The 27378-nt window shown below is 39.6% G+C and overlaps 1 protein-coding gene across 1 annotated transcript in view; it reads left to right on the top strand.

Annotated features, from left to right (window-relative positions):
- Positions 1-27378, top strand: part of CCDC175 (coiled-coil domain containing 175) — a 60678-nt gene that overhangs the window by 31467 nt on the left and 1833 nt on the right. The window contains exons 11-19 of the mRNA XM_007986827.3: positions 33-104; positions 1956-2091; positions 2641-2772; positions 8848-8986; positions 13482-13561; positions 15226-15378; positions 18930-19032; positions 22661-22704; positions 23659-23821. Coding sequence (XP_007985018.3) covers positions 33-104; positions 1956-2091; positions 2641-2772; positions 8848-8986; positions 13482-13561; positions 15226-15378; positions 18930-19032; positions 22661-22704; positions 23659-23821 — 1022 coding nt within the window. The remainder of the gene's footprint in view (positions 1-32; positions 105-1955; positions 2092-2640; positions 2773-8847; positions 8987-13481; positions 13562-15225; positions 15379-18929; positions 19033-22660; positions 22705-23658; positions 23822-27378) is intronic.

Raw genomic sequence — 27378 nt, 5'->3', positions numbered from 1 at the left:
AAATGCAAAATCCAATATGTTTTTCTTTTTAGAGCAACAAAATCAGTATATCAGCAACAAATCAAAATCCTGAGTGCTAACCTGGAAAGAGAAAGTCAGAGATGGTAAAAAAAAAAAAAAAAAAAAAAAAAAAGGTTTATTTGTGTTTTGTGTTATCAGCAGTATATGTTATCTTAATGCACTGTGCAAAATACTTGTTGTTACTAGAACCCAAGGGAATGATTTTCCTAAATTATATGTAAATTATCTCAGATCTAGATGTATTGGTTAATTTGATTTTTTTTTTTTTTTTTGGTATTGAACAGAACCAAAGTTTTCCATTTCAATCAAGTGCAGACACCAAAGAGTAAAATTGCTAATATTTGTGCAATGCCTTTTGCTCATCCAGGCCTCTTTGTGAACCAGTAGGGGAGGTGACAGGTGTGATAAGAGAGGAAGGTGGCGTGAAGGCTACTGGCTCTCCAGATGGCCTGCTTTGGTTGCTGTCCTTATTAGCTCTGTGACCAAGGCTAAGTTATTTAATAACTTATCTTTGCTCCCATCCCTATAAAGTGGGGAAGGATAACAGTACCTACCTTATAAAGTAGCTGTGAATGTGAATGAGATGATACATCTAAAATGCTGTATTTAGATCAGTGCAGCTAAAAAGCTCTTGCTTATACTTAGCTGTATTTTATTATCATTGTTGTTGTTATTGTTAGTATTATTATTATTATTTTGAGAGAGAATCTTGCTCTGTCGCCCAAGATGTAGTGCCGTGGTGCCATCTCGGCACACTGCAACCTCTTCCTTCCAGGTTCAAGTGATTCTCATGCCTCGGCCACCAGATTAGCTGGGACTACAGGCATGCACTACCACGCCCAGTTAAATTTTTTTTTTTTTTTTTTTTTTTTTTGAGACGGAGTCTCACTCTGGGGCCCAGGCTGGAGTGCAGTGGAGCAATCTCGGCTCACCACAACCTCCGCTTCCCAGATTCAAGCGATTCTCCTGAGTAGCTGGGATTACAGACACGTGTCATCATGCCCGGCTAATTCTTGTATTTTTAGTAGAGACGGGGTTTCACTATGTTGGCCAGGCTGGTCTGAAACTCTTGGCCTCAAATGATCTGCCCACTTCAGCCTCCCAAAGTGCTGGGATTACAGGCATGAGCCACCGTGCCCGGCTAATGTTATTATTGAATGTGCACTTAAAGACTCTAATTGCACTTTTTTTTTGAAATGGAGTTTCGCTCTTGTTGCCCAGGCTGGAGTACAATGGCACAATCTCAGCTCACTGCAACCCCTGCCTCCCAATTGCAAGTGATTCTACTGCCTCAGCCTCCCAAGTAGCTAGGATTACAGGCCTGTGCCACCACATCTGCCTAATTTTTTTGTATTTTTAGTAGAGACAGGGTTTCTCCATGTTGGGCAGGCTGGTCTTGAACTCCTGACCTCAGGTGATCTGCCTGCCTTGGCCTCCCAAAGTGCTGGGATTAACAGGTGTGAGCCACCGCGCCTGGTCCTAATTGCACATTTTTACCATTCTTCAAATATGTAGCTTTTTAATGTGGTGGTGGAGAAAAATTTGAGAACCCAGAAGTCTGAAATCTATTAGTAGCACATCCAGTAATTTAGATAATTCTATTATTATTTCTGCCTGGGCCTTGTTTTCCACTTTGCCCCAAGCCTTCCTCATTTCTATCCTTTACCTGAAGGAGGCAAGCTGCCAAATGTGGTTTGTTCACCGTTCTATTGGACGTGCAGATGTAACTTCTTACTCGGAAGCAACTTGCAGAGACAGAATTGAGGAAGTTAATGTTTTGTCTTACTTTTTCATGCAATGTGTGTAGTCTGCAACACTAATAGTGCCAACAATTTTGTGTAGTCATAGTATAACTTGTTTGCTTTGAATTTCTTCATCTTTTTAGTAAACTGCTATGTCAACTTAATGGCAATTCTTTTTGCTCTAATCTGTAGTGTTATAACTCAGTGGAAAATAGCTTGCTTGAGAAAAAAGCATGCACGTTGGACAGCTCAGATAACAGCTGAAATACAAGCTATTACAGAAAAGATTCAGAATGCAGAAGCTAGACGAATTGAATTACTTAACGAGGTAAGGGAACTGAAGGAACTTAGAATTAGTCCCCTACATTGCATATCAGCAATTCTCCTTCAATATTTAATTAAATCCTATCTTATTAAAAAGTATTTTGCTTTCTGCTGATTTCATGTTTAGAGTGAGTTATTTAATTTTCTTAGGAAATGTATTCATTTGCTGTATATTAACTAGAGAGAATTAGCAAATACAGTAGAATATGCTTTTGAAGCATGTAACCAGAAACTTACTTGAGGTTAGTCTTTAGGGGAATTACCTCTAAAAATATGAGCGCATGTATAATTTTTTTAAGCTTTTATATTTACCCTCTGCTCACCCACTGTCCTCTACCCTCCCCACTCCTCATGTCATATTTATTAAAATATCATTTAGTGAAGAACTTAATTTCTGGACGAAAAAATATTACTCTCAGTGGTTGCTGAGAAATTATATGAACTGAAATCAGAAGCAGGTCTCATGCAAAGAGATATTAATTTCCTGGTTATTTGAAAATGTAAGGCTGATCACTACAAGAGAAATGACAAATTCTCATTTTTCTCTAATTAGACCAGTCTCAGAGAAAAGGAGATCAATGACTTTGTGGCACAGATTGAAAAACTTACAATAGAATTGAAAGAAGAAGAGAAAGCATTTATTAACAAAGAAAAAATGTTAATCAAAGAGTTAAGCAAGTATCAGGTAAATTTTATTTTGCATCTAAGAACACTTTTGAATGACTACATGAGGGGGAGGGAGAATACTATTTCATGCTATTCTAATCAGTTAAATGTAAAATAAATATTCTAGTATGAAAAAGGTTACAATTTTATTTTGGATCTTTCTTCTTTTCCTGAAGAGGAAGCAGAGCAATAAGAAATATTTTTTCAGCAAAAATAATAATAATAATCACACTTCAAATTATGTAGAACTGTTGGCAACGGCCTTGGAGACAGGTGGAGTTGTGTAGGAAGCCATTTGGAGCTGGCTTGAAAATAGCTGGGGCAAGGGAGATTAGTAAAGTCAATCTCAGACGTGCTCCTTAAAAAGAGGGTATCATGCTGCCTTGGGAACTGCCAAAAGCCAACCTGAGATAGAACAGGGCATGGATGCTGGGGGAGGTGGAGAGAAAAGGCACGGAAAGTACCCAGAAGTGCCAGGTCCACAGAAACACAATAAAAAAAATGCACCTTTTCAAGGCGATGATATTACCCCGGAGGCAGCCATTAGCAGAGCAGCTGAGAATAGGGATGGTGGTAGAAGCCTTCCTGAGCTTAATTAGGTTTGAAAAGGAAGAAGAGGTCTTGGCTACACCAAAGAGGGACTTTATTTGAAGGAAATAGTCTCATACCGCAGGGGAGTTCGAAAATTTCCTAGTTTAGAGTCTTATCTGATCCAAGTTGTCTTCCCCGACCCCATCCCATCCTGCCACATCCTGCAGAAACCCTCTGCAGATGTCTGGCCCAAGGATAACCAATTCTTTCTATTAATAATATTAGTAACCAAAAGAAAGTAGTCACATTTTTCATACAAAAATACTAGGAGAAAAACAACTGAAAAGAGGAACAAAACTTTCCAACAAATAAGAACACTCAGAAAAAATGGTGGCATGGAACAAATAAAAACTATGATCAGGCCAGGCGCAGTGGCTCATGCCGGTAATCCTAGCACTTTGGGAGGCCGAGGTGGGTGGATCACGATGTCAGGAGTTCAAGACCAGCCTGGCCAAGATAGTGAAACCCTCTCTCTACTAAAAATACAAAAAAATTAGCCAGGCGTGGTGGCACGCGCCTGTAATCCCAGCTACTAGGGAGGCTGAGGCAGAGAATTACTTGAACCCAGCAGGCAGAGATTGCAGTGAGCCGAGATCGCACCACTGCACTCCAGCCTGGGCGACAGTGAGACTCCGCCTCAAAAACAAACAAACAAACAAAAAACTATGATCAAACATTTTTCTATGAATTTAAAAAAATAATTTAATAGCAGTACAAAGGAAAATTATTAGTATGGAAATGTAGGAACTTAGGGAAGAGATGTCAGAAGGTGATGGCCAGAAAATAGGAAGAGGTGAAACAGAAACCCCGCAACTCAGAGAACAAACAAAGGAAAGAAAGCATGACACAAATGACTACAATGTTAGAAGAAAAGGGGTGAGAGGGTAGAGGAGGCGGGGTGGAAAGCATTAGTCTAGGTGCCTGGCATTCTTCTAAATGCTGCAAAACAGGCAAAAACTCTGCCTTTATGGAGCTTACTATCTAACACAGGAGAATGAAAATAAATGAGAGAAACAAGTAGAACAAGTAGTATATTAGATGGTTATAAATGCCATAGAGAAAAATCAAGCAGGAAAGTGGGACAGGGAGAGTGCACATGATATGGTGTGTGTGTTGTTGTAAATAGGGGTAGTCAGAGAAGGGTCCAGCCCTGAATATGAAGAAGGGTGCCCTGCAGATGTCTGCAGGAGATGGCTCCAGGCAGAGGGCATGCTAGGCAGGAAGGGCCTGAGGCAGGACCCTCCTATCTAAGGAATCACAAGGGGGTGGGGTTGCTGAATAAGAGCTGGGAGTGCCAGGAGTGGTGGGAGTCATCTTCAGGAAGCAGATGCTGAGATGGAATTAGGACTGATAAGGTTTATTAGGGAGAAGTATCTGTGACAAGATTGGGCAGGGAAAGCTGTCAGGCCATTACGTAACCTCTGGGGAGCGCCGGAGCAAGGATTGCCTGTTAGAAGAGGCCTGGCTTGGGCAGAAATGGCTGGCTGCATCCTTGTATCACCTCCTTGCTTAGTCATTGACTGGGGACTGTCCCAAAGGAGCATGATACTAGCTAGATAGCTGAGCTTACCCTGAAGGAGCCAACTATTGGAGGTGTGAACTAAACACATTCCTCACAATGGTGTGGCGAGTCCACCCTCAAGGGGAGATCCAAGTGGAGCATCAGGCACACCCTTATAGGCCATCAGAAGTACTTTGTCCTTTGCTCTGTCTGGGCTAGAAAGCCATTGGAGGGTTCTGAGTGGAGGGCTGAAATAATCTGAGTTTTTCCTTTAAATAGGATCACTCTAGCTTCTTTGTTGAGTAGAATTTAGGAAACAAAAGGGTGGACACAGGAAGAACAATTAGGGAGCTAAAGCAATAACCCAAGTTAGAATGAAAGTGGCTTGAACCAAAATGGTAACCAAAGAGGTGTTAAGAAGCGGTCAGCATCTCAGATATTTTTTATAATTTTACCATCATACCTACTGGTAAAACAATGAGGGCAATCCCCTTTGAGTCATGAATAGGATAAGGAATAAGGATCCTATTTAACTTTTTACTCAAGTTTCTACAGTGTAATTAGGCAAGATATGTAAAATAGAAGCATAAGACTTGGCAGATGAGATGACTGGTAGATCACAGAACCCAAGAAAATCACCTGCAAAACCACTACAGACAGGTCTCCAGCCTGCGCTCGGCTTGCCAGGCTGTGCTCACTGCCTGCCTAATTCACACAAAGGGATAGGCCAGTGGCAGCCTGTGCACCGTTATTACATAGCAATAACCCGATTTCCCCTTGATAATCACCACCAACAACCTCAGGCACATTGTAATCCCATTTCTGCCTTTGATTCAGTGACATGAGGAGCCCAAAATTAGGACGCAACCTCACGTAGTGGTTTATGAAACTCTTGTCGTGCCCCTGGTGGAACCATTTTTTTCCCCAGTAGTGTCTCTAAATCAACAGAACCCAAAGTCACGGGGAGGAAAAGCAAAATCATTAGGTCGAATAGCGAGAAGTCCCACTACCATTTGGGTCTGTAACCCATAAATTCGAAGGAAAGTAGCCCTGAATAGTAGTTAGATTAGTCATTGGTTCATAGTATAAACGTCCCAGTGTTGGGATGTGTTGTCAACAAGGCAGTGCTGTGACTGACTTTTCCATAGGCCTGGCTCCAATCCCAGACCCTCCATTGTAAATCTTCTATAAGAGCTTTCCACAGATTTTCACATCATCCTGATACTGCATGGACAAGCCCAGGCCAAGGACCATTCGCTTTTCTGGGTCCTACAGCCCTGTATCTGTCAGAATTTGATCAGAGAAGCACAGCCACCAGAAAAAGGGTTTATTACAGGACTTGACCTTCTGCAACTGTGGTATCTAGTTACACAGTCTGGTGAGACTGTCAGCTTTACATCTGGTGCTGGGGCCGGAAGTCAGCAGGGCAGGTACTTGGGATGGAAAGACCAACAGGAAGTGAATGGAAGCAAAAACAAACCGGAACTCACAGGATGAGCGGGGGTGGACTGGAATCTGCATTGGTCTCTGTTTTCCAACGCTCCAACTTCAGGGAGATGGGGTATCTGCAGCAGAAACTGGAGCCTGTCATCACTGACCTCTAAAATATGCATGTGGCTCAGGAATCAGAGACAATGAGAAAGCATATGGAAGGATCTGAAGACCGTGTGAACCTGACTGGCTGCCCCACTCCAACAACCTGAGCCCACAGGCAAGCAACAACTTGCTACACTGAACCTGGTACCCTACAGTCTCTTTCAGAGCACAGAACAAGACAGTGGTTCCCAGGGCAGCCCTGGGAACCTGAGCTGCGGGCAAGCAATGGGGATGAATTAATGCATGTACATACAAACTTGTATTTACAGACTATTCTTTTTTAAAAAACATAATATGGATAATACAGGATTGAGTTTCTTTTTTTTTTTTTTTTTTTTTGAGACGGGGTCTCACTCTGTTGCCCAGGCTGGAGTGCAGTGGTGCGATCTCGGCTCACTGCAACCTCCGCCTCCTGGGTTCAAGCGATTCTCCTGCCTCAGCCTCCGAGTAGCTGGGACTACAGGTGCATGCCACCACGCCCGGCTGATTTTTTTGTACTTTTGGTAGAGACAGGGTTTCACCATGTTAGCCAGGATAGTCTCGATCTCCTGACCTCATGATCTGCCCGCCTCAGCCTCCCAAAGCGTTTGGATTACGAGCCACCGCGCCTGGCTGGATTGAGTTTCTTAACTCAACCTGCCTAAATGTTGAAGTCTGGAGAAATGTACTCCTGCTTCTGCATTATGATATTTTTGAATTATGGTATTTTTCTATGCATTTTAGCTTCTTTGTATTTATTCATAAGGATGCTAATGGCAATTTGGGAGGAGACACATCAGCCAGCATATCAGTGTATTAGTTAAGGTGCAAGAAAACTATTCTATCAAAGATATACTAAAACACAGTGAGCATAAGCAAGATGTGAAAAGGGTTAACAACCCTCTTTCCTTTTTTTATTGGGAAACTGGCCCTGAGTTAACTTCCTGGCTCCTTCCCCTAATAGCCTGATGAAGGTAGAATATCAGCTGTATTATGAAGCAACATTGCTTGTATAACAATGACTCCTGATTTGTATGCTGCATCTTGACTGGAAAAATAACCCACGGGAAACTGTGGCATTGGGCTTCCCTGGGTTTGGTGGCTCTCTTAAGTGGGTATGCCCTTTGAAACCTGGAAGGTGTGTCCAAGAGATACTAGTTCCTGTGTGAACATGGGGTTTCTAAGCCAGGGAGGCTATAACCCCACCTCTGTGAGTCTCTGTCTCTCTCTCTCTCTCTCTTGCATCTAAGTATCACTTTAGATGAAGCCACTGGTCTGCTGTCTTTGTGCAGACACCTCCCAATAGGAAAGCATGCCTGGCACTGCCCTGCTAAAATTTAGCATTTCCTTCCAATTATGTGTGCATACGACTTGGGCAAAAATGAAAACTAAAACTGAAAGTTTTTAAGAGTAAACTGGGTCAAGTGTAGCCTAATCAAGTTTTTTGAGTCTGAACATCTAGTCGAGAAAATGCTCAAAGGGGTCATTATAGCAAGAGAGATGTTTGTTTCTCTTTCCCAGTCCAGGCCATTGGGAAGGGGTCCAGGGCTGGCAGGGTGGCTCTGCCATTCTCAGCATGAGCCTAACATCTGTGTGTCAAGGAGTTGCTTCCATTCTCATTCTCCTCTGGCCAGGGGAGGGAGGAAAGGACCAGGGGAGCACACAGCTGTTCCTGTTGCAGGAGCAGAGCCCAGAAGTGGCACAAATGACTTCCATTCACAAACTCCTTGGTCACGCCCACCCGCAAGGGAAGCCTGGAAACCACACTCTAGCCAGAAGCCATGTGCTCAGCTGAAACTCAGGAGCCCTAATATTGAAGGAGAAGAGAACAAATATTAAACATCAGCTGGTGGTCTCTGCATTAGTCACCATTTAAAATCCATTCTGATTTGCTAAGAAAGGTCCAACTATTATTCCATTTGAAACTAAACAAAACTTGAGTTTCAATAAGTAAGCAGGCATCTTCATGTTTTGCTTTGGGCACTTTTTACCCATTTATTTTAACGTTATATCCAATTACTTCTATCCTCTTCCCATTTCTCACATCCAGCATTTCTTAGAAGTGTATTCTGTTTATCTACCTCTTTTTGGTAAAATATTACCGAAGGAAATTTTCTCAGATATGGTTTTGGGCTGTATACATGGTAGTGTTCATAGAGATATGGCAGAAGAGGTTTAAAGCAGAAGGGATCTTTAGAGAACCAATTGAATCTAATCTCCTCACTCTGTGGATTGTCAGAGTGTCAGTGAGTCAGGGAGCAAATATTTATTAAAAGATTAGTATATGCCATATATCTTTCTATGTACCTCAGGATAGGAGACCAAGACAGGTGAAACTCTTCCCCTCAAAAAACTTACATTCTACTTTAAATTGTTGTGTGAATTATCCAAAATTATATTTCTCAATTGGTTTTATTTTCTTTAAAGGAAATATTTGTTAAGGAAACACAAATTAACAAAGAAAAGCAAGAAGAACTAGTTGAGTGTCTTCCACAACTTCAGGTGGCAGAACAAGAGTATAAAGAGAAAAAAAGAAAGTTAGAAGAGCTCAGTAATGCTATTACAGGTACATATGAAGCATTTAGTAATTAAACTCAATCCCAGGTAAGGATTTCACTGTCATCTTTTAACACAAGGCAGCTCATCAGTTGCAAGCCAATGGTGAAGCTCACCGAACTTTCCCCATTACCTTTAGCTCTCTGCTCTCTAGTTTTTGCTTCACCTACTAATTTCTCCTTCACACTACAATCTTACTGTTGCTATTGTCAAAATTTTCCTTTTCTCTTTTAAAAACTATTTAAGACTTAGTCCTTTACTATATTATTTTCTTTCTCTCTATACTTGGGAAAGGTAGAACTAATTCATTTGTTTGCTACCACGTGGAATTTTTTTCTATTTCTTACCATGAATTTGCAAATTATATCTCTTTTCCTGCTATGATTTTAACCATTTATTGAGTAAGCACTCCTCAGATTTGTTTTCACTAACTTCCTCCTAAGGCACAGATAGGTAAGAGCTTGTCTCAGATCTGGGAGTTAGTGGAGGATGTGAAATATGTCTGAAAGTATGCATATTTTTAATTACATTACATAGTATAATCATGTATGTTTAATATAAAAATAATTATTTTTTCCACAAAAAATTGGATGTAATCATTCAACCCTGTGCCCAAGGTCCAAAGTTTATATATCCAGAATCCTTTTTTTAAAAAAAACAAAACCAAAAACACACAGGGTCTCACTATGTTGCCCAGGCTAATCTCAAACTCCTGGGCTTAGGAGAGCCTTCTGCCTTGGCCTCCCAAAGTGCTGTGCCTGGCCCAGAATCATCTTTTTGGATTTTGAGTCTTGTATTGCATTTGGGGAATAGAGGGTCATTATCTAAGGAATCTGCCTAGGTCTTTTAGTGGGAACAACTTCCAGAATTTGTATCTTCTAGATGATGAAAGAAGACACATGGGAATCAGAAGGCCAGGACCAAAAGTTACAGAAAGGATTAGAATGGGAAGAAAAATTGTCTACTGGTTAGCAAAGACGAATATGGGGATAGGAATTAAAATCGCCTGTGTCAAAATGGTACATTCATATGGAACTCCAGTGTATATAAATGTAGAATAAAAAAAATTCAAAAGTGAATAGTGATTATTGCCAAGGAGGGTGGATTTTTTAAAATGTAAGAATGTTGTAATAATAACACATGGGTAATTAACCTGGTTCCCACTCCTCAGATGATTTTCCACTTTCTTGTCAGGTTTTCATTTAGTCAACTTAAGTAGGTTTTCTTGGCCTCTTACTACTTTTACCCAGACTTACAATACATAGGTCTCTTACTTGCTTTTTTTTTTTTTTTTTTTTGAGATGGAGTCTCGCTCTGTTGCCCAGGCTGGAGTGCAATGGCGCAATCTCGGCTCACTGCAACCTCCACTTCCTGGGTTCAAGCAATTCTCCTGCCTCAGCCTCCTGAGTAGCTGGGATTACAGGTGTGCGCCACCATGCCCGGCCAATTTTTGTATTTTCAGTAGAGATGGGGTTTCACCATGTTGGTCAAGATGGTCTTGAACTCCTGGCCTCATGATCTGTCCACCTTGGCCTCCCAAACTGCTGGGATTATAGGTGTGAGCCACCGCACCCGGCCTATTCCCAGTTTTCTACTTTCCCAGCCATTCTTCCTATCCCTTCGTGTACCAGGTAAAGGATGTAAGAAACACTCGGAGCATAAAAGTAAGTAATACATTACAAGTACTAAATCTCTTAATGTAAACAAAGGGGAGAAAATGCTGAAGAAAGTAGATAAAAGAGGGGAAGACAGGAGAAAATAAGTAAAGGGAACATAGAGCAGGAAAGTTGGCTTGCCAGCAGTTACACTTACAGAGAATGGCATGCATGGGCTCCACACACAGAAAGCTTTTAGTTAAATCTGATGGATAAAGCATATACATATATCTTTGTTCCCTCAAAAAACTCCCAAATATGTATATAAAGGTTTTTTTTTTTTTTAAAAAAAAGATACAAATCCATAAGTACCAAAACACTGGCAGAGATAAGACATTTGCTATCTGCTGACTTATTATTTATTTATTACCTGATAATAAATATCAACAAATTTTGGGAAGACGTAATTGGATAGAGGTAGAAAGAGAAATATAAATACCAAGAGCCTGCCAAAAAGAGCACCATGTAGGCAAAAAGTTCTTTCCCCCAAAGCTGTAAAGTCACAGGCAGTGGCGTCGCCTGAAACTATGACAGCTGAGATGAGTCACAGGGCTAAAAGTTGGTTGAAAAGTCTTTATAAAGAGCAATTAGAGCTCCAGGTCAAACCCCCTCCTTGTGCAGTTAGCTGAGTGACTCCTCCTTCTCAATGCTGGCAAAGAAACTGGACCGGAAGTCTTCAGACTGCAAGGTATCAGATATGGTTGAGAGCAGAAGACAGGTACTGTACCGAGATCCCCACTGAGATCCCCTCTGAGCTCAGCTTGATGAATGCTGCCAGCCAATGGTGTTGTGAACTCTTCCATAATCCCTTACCCCAACCTGAGGAAGGAGACTAATGTATTCTTCCTCTAAGGAAACTGAACAGTTCAGAGAAAAGCCCCACAACAGCACCAGCATTCGATGGTCCCCTCAAATGGCTGGTTCCTTCCTGATCACTGTATATTGAAGCTCACCCAGGACTATTAAATGGGATCAGACAAAGATCTGAAGCACCCAGTGTGAAAAAGAAACTGAAATGGAAAGAACAAGAGAACTTGGTGGAAACAGAGAAAATGCAAAGAGCATAAGCATACTTTTAAAGAGCATATTCTTAGATAAATAAATATATTGCATTTATGAAAAAAGAAAATGATGCTTGAAAGAAAGATTAGAGAACAGAAAGAGCTCTCAGAAGTTAAAAATATAAATAACAAATGTCAAAATTCAATAGGAAAATTATTAGAAAAGTTAAGAAAATCTCTGTAAAAATAGAGCAACAACAACAACAAAAGGAGATGAGGAAAAGGAGAGAACGGTAAGCAAATTTAAAAACTATTCTGAGATGCCAAATATCTACCTAACAAGAAGAACAGAAAAAAATCAGTGAATAATCCTTACCTTATTATAATGATCTAAACAGTTACAATTTATTTAAATGAAAACCATAACTTTATAGGAAGGTTAGGGATGAAATGTAGAGGGTGTGGGTGTGGGTGTGGAATGTGGGAATGGGAGTAAGCATGCTAAATTATCCTCTACTATATATGACAAAGTAAACAGAAACTGCCTGACAATGATAAATCAAGATATAGCCATATATTCATGTTTTTAAAGAACTAATAAAATTATCAAAGAAATAATACAAAAATATTTCTTATAACTAGAGAATATAGATTTCCATTTTTAAATGTCCAAGCAAATCCTCAAACAATATTTAAAAGAAAAGACTAAGCCATATCACTGTGGAATTTCAGAAGGAAAAATAGAAAGAGAGGATCCTAAAAGCTCCTAGAGAGAAAAATGAGATCTCACACAAACTGTTAGAAATCAGAATCATTTCAAACTTCTTAACAGCAACATTATAGAAGTTATAAGACAATGCCTTCAAAATTTGAGAGAAAATAATTTCCAACATTAGATACCCGGCTAAACTATCAATCAAGAATATAGAATAGAAACATATTGAGATATACAAGATCTCAAAACATTTATCCCATTTACTCTTTTTCCTGAAGCTGTATAGAATTTGCTTCAACAAACAGAAGGAATGAATCAAGAAAAAGAGTATAAGAAATTTAGGAAACAGGAGGTCCAACATAAGAATAATGTAGAGCGTTCTGGTTGAATAAAACCTTTAAAAAAAGAAAAAGAAAAATGTAAAAGGAAGTCCCAAGAAGTCAACTGCAAATCTAGCACAAAGAAAGAAAAGATTCCAGAAGGCATATCTCAGAGGGAGGTTCTGAGGGAGAGGGGAGAAATGAAACTGATAGATATGTTAATGTGTTTGACTATATGGGAAATAAAATTTGAAAGGTGGTACAGTTCTGTTGTAGATTTTGGTATGAATTAATTATATGTACATGAAATACTGAGCAATTTTTTAATAAAGCAATCTTTAACTCCAAGAAAAAACAAAATATTATACTAAAAGGAAAATATAATTATATTATACCATTTGGCTCATGGGGATAATCCTTATTGCCATAATGATCTAAATAGTTACAATTTATTTAAACAAAAACTGTAACTTCATAGGAAGGTTAGGGAGGAAATATAGAGGTTGTAGGTGTAGGAGAAGGATGTGGGAATGGGACTAAGTAAATAGAAAATGCCTGAAAATGATAAATAAAAATAGGCATATATGCCTATTTTTAGTGAAAATTGAACTAAATGGAAGAAGAAACAACTAAAAAGAGTGAAAAATGTTTGATTCTGAGGAGTCATACAGGACTAAACATTGCAATGTGGAGCGCCTGACAGCTGGGTTTTGTTATAAACCTTGAGAGAGAATTTGACTTTTAAAACTAGGTACTTCTTTGATTAATATTTTTAAACTAAATTTTTGAGTTTTTTTTTTCTTTGTTTTAATAGCACAAAGACAGGAGGAGGATTTGCTGAACAATCATATTTTTCTGTTTACAAGGGATTTTTCAAGATACATTAGCAACACGGTAAAAGATCAATGCATTCATTCATTTTTTTAAATTAAAATAGTGGTATATACAGATGGTAATATTTAACTGGCATTAAAGTTTTCATGAAATCACATTTGTTAAATGTACCCGTTCAATCTCAATGTTTAAAAATCTTTGTTACAACACATGCATACATATATATATGCATATGTATACACATACACCTGTATACATATACTTATGTACATATGTGTATATATATACTTATGTGTATGTGTATACAGAGAAAGAGAGAGAGCAACTATAACCGACTAACATGTAATTGTGGAACAGTCACTGAGTGGACCTTGGTTTTCTTATTTATAAGTTAGAAACTTGATTCTGCTTTTTAAGGGTGAGTGAAACAAAGGTTGTGGTGGGGGAGTGGATGAACTAGTAGCAGGTAAAGAGATATTTAGTGCCTTTTAAAAATTTATAATCAATAGTTGGTGATAAGCATGTGCATGTGGAGTTGGTTAATTAAAATGGAAACATTCTTTGAGATGCATTGATATCAAAATGTAACTTTTTTTTTTTTAAGACAGAGTCTCACTCTGTTGTCTAGGATGGAGTGCAGTGGCAGGATCTTGGCTCACTGCAACCTCTGCCTCCTGGGTTCAAGCGACTTCCAGCTCATTTTTGTCTTTTTCAGTAGAAACGGGGTTTCACCATGTTGGCCAGGCTGGTCTTGGACTCCTGACCTCAAGTGATCCGCCTGCCTTGGCCTCCCAAAATGCCAGGATTACAGTCATGAGCTACCATGCCTGGCCTCAAAATGTAACTTTTAATATGTTATAAAATATGAAGGAATATATAGGAAAATATGAAGGAGAAAATGACAAGTGTAGTATATATACAGTTCTATTTTCTTAATAAGATGCTGCTGGTGACAATTATACAATGAATAAATATCATGCAATTTATAATAGTATAATAACAGAGAACTGAATAGAGAATTCAATAGAGAAAACAATAGAGAATTCTGAAAAATTCATAAAGTAATCTTCTTTCTTCAAGAAACATTAAGTCCTCCTTTAAAAGCCTCAATAAATTTCCCCTTCTCTATTTTTGCCGAACGATTGTTTATATATCAAAGTACAGTCATCCCTGGATATCTATGGGGGATTGGTTCCAAGACCAACATGACTATCAAAATCCACAGATGCTCAAGTCCCTTGTATAACGTGGTGTAATATTTGCATATAACCTACCCACATTCTCCAATATACTTTAAATTATTTCTAGATTACTGATAATACCTAATAAAATGTAAATGCTATGTAAGTAGTTGTCATACTGTATTGTTTTTTATTTGTATTATTTGTTGATGTTATTCTTTTTATTTTTGTGAATATATTTCATTCATGTTTAGTTAAATCCACAAATGCAGAACCCATAGATACAGAGGGCTGACTGTATATTTTATTTTGTGAAGTTGTCTCAATATCTGGGGTTCTTATCTTGAAGTCCACAGACCCCCTTCCTGGAGTCCATGAATAAATGTGGGGTTGATAGGTTTTTCTAAGGAAAAATATCTATTCTCTGCTGGATGCTTCAGGAATTAATTTAGAATCTGGCTCCAAATGTGACCTAGGCAGTATAATACCCTCATGCCCTACTCTTTGAACTCAGAGATAATTTGGGGTTTTCTGTTTGAGCAGGAGGATATAAAACAAGAATTAAAACAATTACGAGATCAAGAAAGCAAAAAAACCAAAGATCATTTTGAAACTCTAAAGAACTTAGAAAATGGATTCTATATAAATGACCAAAAAGCAGATCTTCTGCTCCTGGAAAATACAAAATTAAAAGAAGTAAGTTTAAGAGCACCACGCTTTGCATGATGGCTTTGATTAATTGACTAGACCTGTAATAGTTATGAGAGAAAAGAAGAGAATAGCTCTTGACAAATTTTTAATGGCGATTAAAGTACACACAGAAAAGTACCCAGATTGCAAGTGTACAGCTCCATGAACACACTTGTGTAACCAGCACCCAGATCAAGTAGCAAAGCATTATCAGTATCCAGATATCCTCTATGCCCCTTCTAGTCACTAACCAGCCCCACTAAGGGTACCACCATGCTAACACCATAGACTAATTTTCCCTGGTTTGGAACATTATAGGTATAAAACAATACAATGTAGGTTCTTATGCTCAACATTATGTTTGTGAGGTTCAGCCTTATTGTTGAATGTAGTTTGTTATTCTTAGCTCTGTATAGTATTCCATTATATGACTACGACTACAATGCATTTGTACACTAGACTATTGATGAGTATTCAGACAGTTTCTAATGTTTGGCTATTACAAATAGTATTGCTGTGAACATTCTAGTTCATGTTTTTTGGTGAACATGCATACATATTTCTGCTGAGTGTACATCTTAAGTGGAATTGTAGAGCCATAGGGATGCATATCTCCCACTTTAGAACATACCACCAATCTCCCAAAGGAGTTACACCAATTGCCACCCCCATCAGCAATGCATGAGAGCACCAGTTGCTCCATACTCTCACAAAACTGTCTTTTTCAATTTAACCATTCTGATGGGTGTACAGTGGTGCCCCACTAATTTGTGTTTTCCTGATCACTGTTGAAGTACCTTTTCCATGTAGCTGGCCACTTGGATATCCTTTTTTTGTGGAGTGACTGTTCAAGACTTTTGCCCATTTTTTTTAAAAGTAGGTTGTCTATTTCACACTGTTATAGCTCTTTTTATAGCAGAGGAATTTGTTCATCCAATCCCTACAATTGAAGTCTTATTTATACTTAAAATTTATTTAACATTTTAAAATGTTATATTTAATAATTAGATATTTATAAGACACTGATTTTTAATGCCCAGAACTGTTGCATTCAAAGCATATTTTTAAAGTGCATAGAGTCCTACATTTTATATACTGTGACAAAACAATAACAACAAAACTTTACGTAATATTCTCTAGTTTGAAAAACGTGGATTACAGTCTGTCATTCACCAGTGACACTGTGTGACTTTGGGCAGATCACTGAACTTGTAAGCTTCGTTTTGGCCTCTTAAAATGGGAATAGCTGCTACTCACAGGTTCAATGTGACTTCTTTATAAACTGAAAATGCAAAAGAAATACAACTTCTAAAATCATTTTTTCCAGCCATCTATAATGACCTCATGGTCAAGATCTGTTATCAATGTACCCCAAGTGTTTTGCATAATACCTGTAATGTTAGAGGGATTCAGTCTCATTTGATGTTTAAGACTGTAACCTTAAAAAGTGGATAATACCTTATGTCCCTTTTATAGATGTGTAAATTGAAGCTGTATTTTTTTTATAAGTTTTAATAGCTAGAAAAAAATCAGTGACTAGTCCAATGGCATGAAGAAAATCCCTATACCTCGCTGGGTAATTTTTTTCATCTGTTAAATGGCAATAGTTATCCCACCACTCTCATGGTTTTTTAATAAACTAAAATGGCATAATAGGTACTAATTACTAACTTTGAAAAGGTAATTTTGCAGCCAGGCGCGGTCGCTCACGCCTGTAATCCCGGCACTTTGGGAGGCCAAGGCGGGTGGATCACGAGGTCAGGAGATCGAGACCATCCTGGCGAACACGGTGAAACCCCGTCTCTACTAAAAATACAAAAAAACTAGCCGGGCGTGGTGGCGGGTGCCTGTAGTCCCAGCTACTCGGGAGGCTGAGGCAGGAGAATGGTGTGAACCCGGGAAGCGGAGCTTGCAGTGAGCCGAGATCGTGCCACTGCACTCCAGCTTGGACGACAAAGCGACACTCCATCTCAAAAAAAAAACAACAACAAAAAAAACGGTAATTTTGCGGAAAAGCCTAGATACATACCATCAAACTGATTTGTTCCACTAGACTGTCTTCCTATCTAGATATAGATTATTTCTTAAACGAATTAGAATTCGTATTGCTATTTTGGCAATGGGTGAGCAGATGGATGTGTTGATGAAAGACTGATTACGAAGGTCCTGTTTTTTTAATTCAGTTTCCATCTGCTAGTCACCAAATGACCCTGTGCTGTTTTCTTATTCACTCACCACTGAGTTTTGCTGGTTGCATCTCTTTACTCTAAACATGCACTGAGTCCCAAGCACTGGACAAGACATAGTGAATACAGAGATAAGTAAGATACAGCCCCAGCCCTTTGGAAGCTCATGGTCTAGCTGAAGAGATGCACATACAGACAGATCATTACAATTCAGTATGTTAAGTGCAACAATCTGAACAAGATACATACAGTGCCCCAGAGCAAGGACACCTTGCCATACCAGGTGAGGAGCTCGAAGGAGAACTCTCACTGGGTATCATTAACGTAGAGGTAGGATTTACAGCTAGGAGTTGGATGAGTCTCTTCAGGGACAGTGTGTTGAGTGAGAAGATCAGGGACTGTGAACAGAACCCTGGAGAAAAACAACTTTGAAAGAGTGAGCTGTGGAGAGGAGATGAAAAGACAGACTGAAAGAAAACAGAGAGTTTGGGAGAAGCACGAGAGTCCAGCTGAACTAGGCAAGTCTGCAGACCCGTGTTCAAAGAGGGGCAAGAATGAGGTCTTGCAGTTGGCCTAAGGTGGCTTTTACTTTTGTTTACTATAATACCAGAAAACAAGCTATGAAAAGACTGACACAACATCAAAGATACATGAGTAGACCCTATAATACATGCTTAGAAACAGTCTATGTAACAGTCCCTTGTCTACCTCATCTATAGCACTGAACACAATTTCTAAGATTTTTTTGGATAGTTTATAGTATTTGTTTCTTTCTTGAAACTGGACCAGTTTTATGTCCCAAAGCCCCATTTTCAGAGTTCCTGGGACTTTAGAGTTTCTGGGCATGGGGTGATCAGAACAGAAATCCATGACTTTAATACTCAAAGTCACCTGTCACTACTGCCACCACTGGCACCCAACCCAGTGAACGTCTGACTTGAGTAAGTAATTCCATGCAGTCTCCTAACTCAATTAATCATCTCTCTGAGGTCTTACACTGAACTCCAGTCTGGCAGCATTACTGCTTTGTGACATCTACTGCACACACATTTTGCATAAAGAACATTTTTGTTGTGGACATTATGCATTCAGACAGAACACCCTCTAATTTCTTTTTGTGGAAAATTATACTCAGAATGCCATGTTTATTTAAGTGCTGAAGCGAAATGCTTCATAGGAAGCAGAATTCTTTATCTCCTTTCCCAGGATGGAATCCTGACCAAGGTATGTTTTATTTTCCACTGTTACCCCTGTACCTAGAATGGTGGGTGGCACAGAGGAAGACTTTATACATGTTTGCTGAATGACTATGTGATAATTTATCTATGGTAACTAAACTGCTAAAAGCAATCACATGCTTTTAATTTTCAGTACATTTTATACTTGAAGAATAACATAGAGAAATACAGAAAAGGACAAGAAGCCCTCATGCACACCTCAAATGACTTGTCTCGGCAACTAATAGCTCAGGAGGGTAAGTAATGTGTGGCTGCTTATATTAGTCAGAGTTCCTTAGCGGGACAGAACTAATAGGATATATGTATATATGAAAGGGAGCTTATTAAGGAGAATTGATTCACATGATCGCAAGGTAAAGTCCCATGATAGGTCATCTGCAAGTTGAGGAGCAAGGAATCCAGTGGTGGATCAGTCCAAGTCCCAAAGTCTGACAAGTAGGGAAGCCGACAGTGCAGCCTTCGGTCTGTGGCCAATGGCCCAAGAGCTCCTGACAAATCACTGGTATAAGTCCAAGAGTCCAAAAGCTGAAGAACTTGGAGTCCAATGTTGGAGGGCAGGAAGCATCTAGCACAGGAGAAAGAGGAAGCCTGGAAGACTCAGCCAGTCTAGCCCCGCTGGCAGCTGCTTAGATGGTTCCCACCCAGAGTGAGAGTGGGTTTGCCTCTCCCAGCCCACTGACTCAAATGTGAATCTCTTTTGGTAACACCCTCACAGACATACCCAGGAACAGTACTTTGCATTCTTCAATCCAATCAAGTTGACAATATTAACCATTACAGTGCTCTTTACACATAAAGTTTTCACTTCATTTAAATCCATTTTATTGATTTGCATACAAAAAATGCACCCATTTTTCGATTAGTGAATTTTGACCAATGTACATGCTATTGTAACCACTACCACCGCAAGCAAGCTATAAAGCATTTTCATGACTACAACATTTTCTCTGTATCCCTTTGCTGTTGATCACCTACCCCATCTCTAGTTCCTGGAAACCATTGATCTGCTTTCTGTCATTAATTATGAGATACAAATGAAATGACAGAGTATGCACACTTTTATATCTGGCTTCTTTCACTCAGCAAATTGTTTTAAGGTTCATCCAAGTTGTTGCATGTCTCATTAGTTTATCCTTTTTATAGCTGTATGGTAGAATCCCATTGTACAGATATACTGTATTTTGTTCATTCATTCATCAGTCAAAAGACATTTAGATTATTTCCAGTTTGGGATAATTATGAATGAAGCTATTGTGAGCATTTTTTTACAAGTGTTTTTATGGCCATGGTTTCATTTCTCTTGGGTAAATACCTATAATGGAATTGCTGAGTTATATAGCAATTAGTGTATGATTAACTTGATAAGAAATACATATGGGTAGTGTATGATTAACTTTATAAGAAAGTGCCAGATAAATTTGCCAGAGTGGTTGTTAAGTGTCTCATCCCACTAACAATGGAGAAGAGTTCCCATTGCTCTACATTCTCATCAACACTTAAAATGGTCAAAACGCTTTAAATTGTTAATATTTTGGTCATTTTAATAGGTATATAATGGCATTTCATTGTGATTGTAACTTGTACTTCTCTAATGACTAATGTGGAGTATACTTTTTCATGTGTTTCTTGGCCATTTGAATATTATCTTTTGTGACAAATATTGCAAACATAGTAGCTGAAGACAAATTATTTACTTTGCTCACAAATTGGCAATTTGATCAGAGCTTGTTGAAGACAACTAAATGTCTGCTCCGCATGGCATCAGCCAGGGCAACTCGAAGGTTGAGGGTAATTCAGCAGCCGGGAACTGAAATCATCTGAAGACTTACTCATTCCTGTGTCTGAGGTGAATGTTGGCTCTCAGCTGGATCTCGAGGGAGACCATTGGCCAGAATACCTCCTCATGGCCACTCCACGTAGCTGTTTGGCCTGCTGGGTTCCAAAAGCATCCCAAGAGAACAAAGTGGAAGTTCATGGCGTCTTATGACCTAGCCTCAGTCAGTGTTACTTTCATAATAAGCTAATGGTTGAGGCAGTTACTTAGGTGCAAGGGGAGGGGTCATAGCCACCACCTCTCGATGGAGGAAGTGTCAGCATCATGTCAGGGAAAAAAACTTGTGGAATGGAATATATTGTGGGGCTATCTTTGGCAAATACAATCTGTCACATGTCTGTCCAAATCTTTTACTCCTTGCTTTGTATTGTTTTCTTATTATCGAGTTAAAATCTTTATAGTTTCTGGAAATGAGTCCTTCTTCAGTCTGAAGTTTGACTTTTCATTTTCTTCACGGTGTCTCAGAAAGAGTAAACATTTTTCATTCGAATGAAGCCCATCTATCTATTTTGTCTTTTAAGGTTAGTACTTTTTGTTTCCTGCCTAAAACATTTTTGCCTACCCCAAGCTCTTGGAGATTTTCTTGTATTTTTTTTTAGTTTTAGTGTTTATATCTAGATCTCTAATTCATTTCAAGTGAGCTTTTTCATATGATGTGAAGCAAGGCTTGAATTTCATTGTTTTCTCTTGTGCCCATCCAGTTGTTCCAGTACTATTTTTGAAAAGACTATGCTTTTGCCATTGTATTACCCCAGCAACTTTTCAAAAATCAATTTTATGGGTTTGTTCCTTTGTTCTAAATGCTTAACTTGATACCAATACCACACTATCTTAATTACTATAGCTTCATATGCAGTCTGGACATCGGGTAATAGAATTCTGCACCTGTATGCTTCTCTTTTAAAATTATGTTCACTATTTTAAATTCTTTGATTTCCATATACATTTTAGAATCACCTAATTAATCTACACACACACACACACACACACCTGCTGGGATCTTAATTGGGTTTGTCCTGAATCTATAAGTCAATGTTGGGAGAAAAGACATTTTAATAAAATTATATTTTCTAATCCAAGCATATAGTATATATCTCCATTTATTTAGGTCTTTATCTCAAAAAAATTGTGCAACTATAGTGCAGTATCAGGTATCCCAGGACTACCCTTAGGCTTAATGATTAGCTAAAATGATTCACAGGACTCAAAAATTGTTATACTTACGATTATTGTTATTACAGTGAGAGATACAGAGTAAAATCAGCAAAGGGAAAAGGCACAGAGGGCAAAGTATGGAGGAAACCTGGTGCAACCTTCTCAGGGATGCACTTAATTTCCCCAACAACAATGTGTGACTCCACATACAAAGTGTTGCCAACCAGGGAGGCTCACCCAGGCTTGGGTGTCCAAGCTACTTATGGGGTGTCCAAGCTACTTATAGGATGTCCAAGCTACTTATGGGATGGTCAGTCATGTGGGCACAGAGTGCCTTTATGACTGGCCTCAGCTGCTCAGACAGCCACTGAGATGCTCAGCTAGTATTACTCCTTTATGCTGTTCGTGTGGTAAGTTGCACTGATTGAGTTTGACTTTTAAACCAAGCTCCCATTCTAAGCATAAAGCCCACTTGTTCAAAAGCTTTTATTGTTCTTGTCTATTGCTAGATTCAATTTGCTAATCTTTTTGTGTCTGTGTTAAGACCACCCCGCTGTGCTAGTGCCGTGGTCTGGAAAGTGCCCCCCAGTGGAAAGCTGGGTGATTGCAGGACCCACCTCCTTTGTTTCTCTTCCAGGTGTCACAGTCCTGGCGGGCCCATTCAACATCTGAAAACATTTCATTCATATGTTTTGCTTCATTCTTCTATTTGTTTGCAGTGGGAGGGCAAGTCCAATTCACTTATTCTGTCATTTTGGAAGTAGACATTTTTAGATAAAAATAATTTTTGAAAAAACAAAAATGAATAACACGACTTTTATTAAAATGTTCAAATTGTGTCAGTAACCATTGTATTTTTTAAATCTTTATTTTAGCACAATATAAGGATTTGTGGGCTGAATTTCAGACCACAGTTAAGGTGAGTTTTGCGTGTGTGTGTTGCCTCCATATAAATATCATATTTCCAAAAACTAAAACCTACCTAATAAGTGTGTGTGCTTTTATGTCTGTGTGCACCTGCATGCACACACATCAGGGTGGAAATTCACACTAACTCTGTTACTCCCTTGCAGTCCTAGATGCTACTGTGACCACCACCCCCTAAAATGTGTCCTTTTTTACCAAACGTCACTATGAAATCTTAATTCTTTGGGAAACTATCTTCCCACTCTACCACTCAGTTAAGGTGGGAAAGACTTTTTATTTTTTGCATGCCCCAAATGTACACATTTTGTTTCAGGACAAAGTTGTCAGTTCTGGACTCCTTACCTCTTCATGTTTTACCAGTGCAGCATCTGCACCCTCCCCACTTCAGAGTCAGATAGGCTGGGGTCAAAATCCTGGCTCTGCCACTTTTGAAGTATTTAAAGTTTCTGGATAACTAAATCCTCGTTTAAGTATTAAAACACTGGATTAGGAAAGCGTTAAAGTGTCTTTTTCACATGGAGCTGTGGAGGCCCAGAGAGTTTACGTAACTTGCCCAAGACCAAACAGTTCATGAACGTATGGGAATTTACAACCCAGATTCTGCCTGATTCCAAAGCTCCTTCTGTTAGGCTGAATCTCCTCTGCAGCTCTGTGCTTCTCTGAGGGTGAAACTAGCTTTTTATGCTACCACCACCATGGTTACCATTATCCACTTAAAAATTTGAGTTCAGTGAGCATTCCATTATTCTTCTCACTTGATAATCCATTTTTCCAAGATTATTTACAGAACTTTGTGAATTGGCTGTGTACACATGCACTTATTTTTATGACTGATACCAATTTTGCATACATAATATTTTTATTTTGGACATGATCCTCTTAGAATGTGTATTTATTTATGTTGTTGCAATTCATATTGACACACCCTAAAATGCTATTTCTTTAGATCTTGGTGAACAATGGTGAAGAGACCTTGCATGACATGAAAAATCTAACAGACAAGCTGTGTGAAAGAGATGAAAAAATGCAGCGTGTCAGTACATGGCTACAAGGGAGTCTTGAAGGGCTGCATTCGCTTGTGAAACAGGAATCACCAATGGACCTTCTTAGTAAGTAGCAGCTTAGAGCTTTGGTAACTTGGGACTTCCTGCTATTTTACTATATAGCTGGTAACATCAAAAGAAGAAAAACATGGCAACTAAGTGACTTAGTTATCCCCAATTATGCCACAAACATTCCATTGAACATTGATACTTACTTGCGGGTTGAATACACTTGTAGTGTCAGCCAATTCTGCCTTTCACCTAAGAGAAATTTCTGGATAACTAAATCTTCTTTATAATTTTTTAAAAAAGTTTATTTTAAACATTTTCCAGAGAGGGCTTTTTAAACTCTTTTACACATTTTTTGGTCTTCTTAAGCAGAAGTTGAATATAATTTTACATTTTCTTCCTGAGCTGAGTTTAGCATTACAAATAGCAACTGTTATCTTCTCCAAAAAATCTAGCGCTGGCTTCAGGGGCTTCTGAGATGTTAATACATCATGTCTAACATGCTTGCCTCATGAGCAAGCAGGCCAGTCTCTTCAGAGGCATATCAGCTTCATCCTCAATCCCCACAATAATGTCATGTTAGACACAGTCACAAAACTCTGTCCAGATTAGGGCAGTGGTGAGAATTGAACGTGAGTCCTTGCACAGGTACAGCCCAGAGGTCCCCGTGGCAGAATCATCTGGGAAGATGGGATGTTGGGGTAGAGGGAGCTTGGGAGAAGGAAAGAGAACAGAGTTTAGAAAAGACGTGGAGTAATGAAACAAGAATACTGTCATCTGGCAAGTGTACAAACCTATTTGTGGTTATTAAGGCTTAATTTTAAAGAGCATAATCACTAGAAAAGCAATTTTGAAGGTAGGATATAGAAAGTAAAATGGGATAAAAGTAAAAAGAGGTGGATGCAGTGACTCATGGTTATAATCCCAGCACTTTGGAAGGCTGAGGCAGGAGATCGTTTGAGACCAGGTGTTCAAGACCAGCCTGGGCAACATAATGAGACCCTGTCTCTACAAAAATAATTTTAAAGTTAGCTGGGTATGGTAGTGCCTCTGCCTCAGCTACTAGGAAGGTTGAGATGGGAGAATTTCTTGAGCCTGGGAGGTCAAGGCTGCAGTTAGCCGTGATTGTGCCACTGCACTCCAGCCTGGATGACAGAGTGAGACCATCTTAAAATAAATGTAAAAAGAGGGATAGTGATAAGATTAAAAACATTCCAGTATTTGGTAAAATCTGTGTTCTGGGGCATTGCTTGACAGAAGAAGTAACATTTCAGTGGCCAATGAAGAACTTTGTGGGTAAACACTTTTAGCTGCAAAGCCGTTTCGATGGTCCTGCCTGGTAATCATGATGAGCCTGGTGATACTTATGATGTACGAATGCATAAGGGATCCCTTGTGGGCCTTGCTTCTATTTGTATTTCCTTTGCTAGGCCAGGCCTTTCTTTCCAACTATAGATCAAGCAGAATTTTGAGAGCTAAATCATCTCTTAAGTGTCAAGTGCACTGTCTTCACATGAATGAATCTTCGCCATTTTTATCTGAAACCTGCTGGAATCTTTGTGTTGCAACAAATTTAAATAGACCTTTGAGAAAGTTTCGCTGAATTACTAATATCATATGCCCTTTTTCATATATTTTGAGGACTGTCTGATGGATAATCTATGACAAGTAGAGACTAACAGTGTGGAAATAAGTAAATACCACCTAAATAAGAATAAGCAGAGGCTGTTTATGCAGAGCTTGCTATAGCAATGGAGCCAGCCGCTGTCTTAGTTCGTTTGGGCTACTACAACATTCTGTACACTGGGTAGCTTATAAACAACACAAATTTATGTCTCACAGTTCTGGAGGCTGGGAAGTCCAAGATCAAGGCACTGGCAGGTTTGGCTTCTGCTGAGGGCCCACTTTCTGGTTCATAGAATGGTGCTTCCTCACTGTGTCCTCAAATCATTTAAAGGTTAAGGCAGCTCTTTGGGGCCTCTTTGAGAAGGGCATGAATCCCAAGACCGAATCACCTCTCAAAGGCCACACCTTCTAATACACACTGGAGATTAGGTTTCAACATAGGAATTTTGAAGGAGACACAAACTTTCAGACGATAGCAGCCACGATTACTGGCTTTTTTGTTTGTTTGTTTGGAGACAAGGCCTCTCACTCTGTTGCCCAGGCTGGACTGCAACCTCTGCCTCCCAGGTCCAAGCAATCCTCTCACCTCAGCCTCCCAAGTAGCATGACTATAGGCATGTGCCACTGTGCCTGGCTACTGTGTGTGTGTGTGTGTCTGTGTATTTTGGAGATGAAGTTATGCCATGTTGCCCAGGCTGGTCTTGACCTCCTGAGCTCAAGCAATCCTCCTGCCTCAGCCTCGTAAATTGCTGGGATTATAGGTGTGTGCCGCGGACCTATTGGACTAAATGAAGGGGGACGAACGCGGGAATAAAAGACAAGAGAGTATATTTGGAAGAAGGGGTCAGGGAGCACTTTGCCTCTAGTGGACAAGGGCCCTGAGCTTTACACAGCCCTCTGTATTTATTATGCCAAAGAGAGAGCAAGGTTGGGGGGGTGGGGGGGTGGTTGTCTGCCAGCAGCTTGATTCACAGCAGGCTTGCAAGACTGCATTCTTAGAACAATAGGCGCTAGATTTCTCAATAGATAACTTCAAGGAATGCTGTACCAGGGAGTGAGGCCCTCAGCATACCTTTTGGTGGCAGGGCCATGTGAGTTTGCCCACATCCTGCATTCATGATAAACAGTTTGCTGTTTGATCATATAGCCTCCAGTGGAAGGCTGAGTTGGTCACATCCCACGGGCCTTTGGCTCCCTACAGGTGTGAGCCACGGTATCAGCTAAGCTCTGCTTCTTACATGTTATTTAACCTCCACTCCTCAGTCTCCCCAGTTGTAAAATATCACTGATACCTAACAGGAGTTATAAAACACCAGACCCATATTAGGCACTCATCAGATCCCTGAAACCTACCACCCTCCTAGGGAGGTAACAGTTAAGTTTGGCTCCTTGAATTCCTTGGCCATCTCTGAGCCACCTGTAATCTCCCAGCTTTTGAATGTTCCCTGTTGAGCTGGTTCTGCCACAGGACTTCTGGAGAAGCCCTTATCTCCATTCAGCACCCCTCTACTGCCCTCTTCTGGCCATGATAGTCATTGCAGCCCTGTAGGTCCTACCCTCTCCAGGATCACTGCACTAGCGTCATTAACATTGGGCACTTTGGAGCCTGGCACTGGAGCAGATGTTACAGTGACAAAGTTGAATAAACCCCAGGCCGTGAACCTTAAAGTGCATACCCTGTGAGAAACAGACAACTGAAGAGCTGGATACAAGAATACATTGGATTCCTTCTAGAAAGTGGCTATAGGAGGGTAAAGGAGAAGCACAGACATAAGCTGGTCAAGTACTGCAAGTAGCAAGGCTGAGTGGAGATCTGCTGCGGGAACCAACCAGCACGAGCAGCAAGAGTGTGGAATAGGCTTGTCAGAATGTTAAAGGCCAGATGTCATCCTGAAAATGAATCACTAAAAACTTACTTTTTGCTTTAATATTTTTTCTTGTAAATCAAAGGTAAATAATTCTTAATGTATATGTAAGCTAAACAGTAA

Source organism: Chlorocebus sabaeus, chromosome 24 (assembly GCF_047675955.1).
Source record: "Chlorocebus sabaeus isolate Y175 chromosome 24, mChlSab1.0.hap1, whole genome shotgun sequence".
NCBI classification, from domain to species: domain Eukaryota; kingdom Metazoa; phylum Chordata; class Mammalia; order Primates; family Cercopithecidae; genus Chlorocebus; species Chlorocebus sabaeus.
Note: the sequence above shows the minus strand (reverse complement) of the source record. Positions and strands in the feature narration are given on the sequence as shown.